General features: G+C 48.1%; 1 protein-coding gene across 1 annotated transcript in view; it reads left to right on the forward strand.

Annotated features, from left to right (window-relative positions):
* The window catches only part of Noa1 (nitric oxide associated 1), a gene marked incomplete in the record, with an annotated part of 13,777 nt that extends 12,991 nt beyond the window's left edge, over positions 1–786 (forward strand). Inside the window, 1 exon segment of the mRNA XM_013518519.1 lies at positions 471–786. Coding sequence (XP_013373973.1) covers positions 471–673 — 203 coding nt within the window.
* Positions 787–2,630: the final 1,844 nt, after the last annotated feature.

Raw genomic sequence — 2,630 nt, forward strand, 5'->3', positions numbered from 1 at the left:
CAGTTTAAGCACCTTTTTAAAAAACAAATGAAAGGCCAGGCATGCTACCCTGTAATCCCAGCATTCAGGAGGCTGAGGCAGGAGGATCAATGCAAGTTCAAGATGAGCCTGGGCTACAAAGTGAAGTCAACACCAGCCTGAACTGCATAGTGAGACCCTGTCTCAAAAAGACCAACAAACAAATAAATAAATAAAGTAGCCTTACCAACTTGTGTGTTTTCATAGAAAGATGCCTTATTTTAAGGAATATGTATCACTTTACTCATAAAAGGCAGCTTATTCTAAAAATAAGTTTGTACTTCTCAGGAAGGCACTGTATGCTTTTCTAAAAATACAGTGAAAGCAGTTTTGCTTTGGTGCTGTCTTTGCTCCGTTGATTCATTTCAGGTTTTTGCACTTGTTTCTCTGTGCGCTGGTGCTCTCCTGAGATGGTTGCTGACAGCCTTCCGTGTCTGTCACCTGCCTTGCAGGTTGGGTTGCAGTGACGCCTAGTCTTCAGGACAGACTGCGTCTCCGAGGCTACGTGCCCCGGGGGACAGCTATGACTGTCCGGCCTCCGCTCCTGCCCTACATCGCTAACATCAAGGGAGAGCGCATCCGGAGAAGCGTGGCCTACAAAACCAGGAGACCACCTTCGCTTGTGTACAACGTGCAGAAGAAGAACCAGAGATGAATGTGCAGGCCAGCCGGGTCACAGGACAAGAACTGCCAGACACAGCAGTAGACAGTGAGGTTGGCGCATGTATAGCTGGAATAAAGCCTTCCCTCTCTGTTTAAAGAGCTTAACATCTTTTTGTTTGTTTGTTTTTGTTTTTGTTTTTCTTCCGGTACCAGGAATTGAACTCACGACCTTGCGCTTGCCAGGCAGCGCTTTGCCGCTTAGCTAAATCCCCAGCCCCAACGTTGTCTTTTTTAAAACTATTCAGGACTGTGCCTTTTGCTAATGTGCGGGCTTCGGCCTAGCAAGCTCTTTTAGACCAGAGAACTTGGGAGAGACGGTATCTTCTTCAGGGGGCGGGTCTTCACGGGAATGGGGTGAAGCCCCAAACTGACTCGAACCCCCAGATTTACTGAGGCACGGCAAAGCCATCGAGTCCTCCTGAGCACAGATGTTTGCTTTAGGTAGCAAGGAGGCAGGCAGGGCGCGGTGACAGTTTGGCGGAGGAATTAAGTTTGATCTGATTGTCCCCTCAGGGTCTTCCGTATTTTGCCTGTGAGGCCCATCTGTACCAGAGCTGGCAAACATCCCCTCTTCACGATGCTTCCCCCTCAGAGTTAGCAGTCTCTGCCTGCCGAGGCAACCCAAGCGGACTTTGACCCACTGGGTGTCGCCATGAATGCCACAATAACATACTGAGTTTGTAAATACTGTTTTTTGTAAGGCACACATATGTGACTCAAATATACATAAAAAATACTATATTCAAATCTTCGTTACTGCCAGGCACGGTGGCACAACCTGTAATCCCAGTGTTCAAGAGGCTGAGGCAGAAGGATCGCGGCAAGTTCAAGGCCAGCCACCTGGTCTATATGGTGAGTCTAGGCCAGCCTACACTACATAGTGAGACCGTCCCAGAAAAAAATCTTCCTTAAGACCAGGTGCCATTTCTCTAATTTGGAGTCCGTGGCTGACAGAGCAGGTTAGCACTCAGTATATGAAGGGTGGCAAGAAATCCTTATCCAGAACCCACTGCTTCTGCCCCAGGTGGCCGCCCAGGACGCAGCAGGCAGGATGCTCCCCCGCTTAGGTGGCCGCTCCAGTTAGGCAGCTTCCCTGCTTAAAAGAAGGGGGACAAGCCGGGCGTGGTAGAGGCTGAGGCAGGAGGATTGTTGCGAGTTCGAGACCAGCCTGGGCTACAAAGTGAGCTCAAAGTCAGCCTGAACTGCATAGGGAGACCCTGTCTCAAAAAGACCAAAAAAAAAAGAAGGGGGACATAAGCCCAGACTATAGATGCACAAATCCAGAGATGTCCACTGCCAAGAACACAGACATTCCCAGCTCCAGACAGATGTCCCTGTGTGGCAGGTCTGTGACTCTGAGTGTGTACTTAAAAGGAAAAGCTAGGCGGGGTGTGACACACCTGTCATCCCAGCACTCGAGAGGCTGAGGCAGGAGGGTAGCCATGAGTTCTAGGCCAGCCTGGGCTACAAAGTGAGACCCTGTCTCAAACAAAGTTTTTTTAAAAGTAAATAAGCTGCATTTCAGTGTCTGCCACCCATTGTTCCTGGAGACCGAATGCCAGGGGCAGCTCCCACTGCCCACTTAGTCACAAGGCAAAAGCACCAGCATTCCCGAATCTACCTCTAGAGGGCAGTAGCCTTCCGGCTTGATGGACTTGGTGGCTGACTTCTAGTTTTGTTTTGGAAAGAATGAAACACTTAATTTCTTTTGAAATTTGAAAACATTTTTTAAGTTCTAGTTTCAGTTGAAATAGTTGTTTCAGTTGTCGTATTTGTGGGATACAATGTGGCATTTCAAAATGTGCATACAAAGCTAGCAATGGTAGCATACACCTGTAAGATCAGCTATTTGAAAGGCTGAGGCAGTGTCACACATTCAAGTCCAGCCTGGGTAACTTGGCAAATTCCTGTCCCAGATTTTTTTTTTTTTTTTTTTTGGTCTTTTTGAG

Source organism: Chinchilla lanigera, unplaced genomic scaffold (assembly GCF_000276665.1).
Source record: "Chinchilla lanigera isolate Chin_1 unplaced genomic scaffold, ChiLan1.0 scaffold00046, whole genome shotgun sequence".
NCBI classification, from domain to species: Eukaryota; Metazoa; Chordata; class Mammalia; order Rodentia; family Chinchillidae; genus Chinchilla; species Chinchilla lanigera.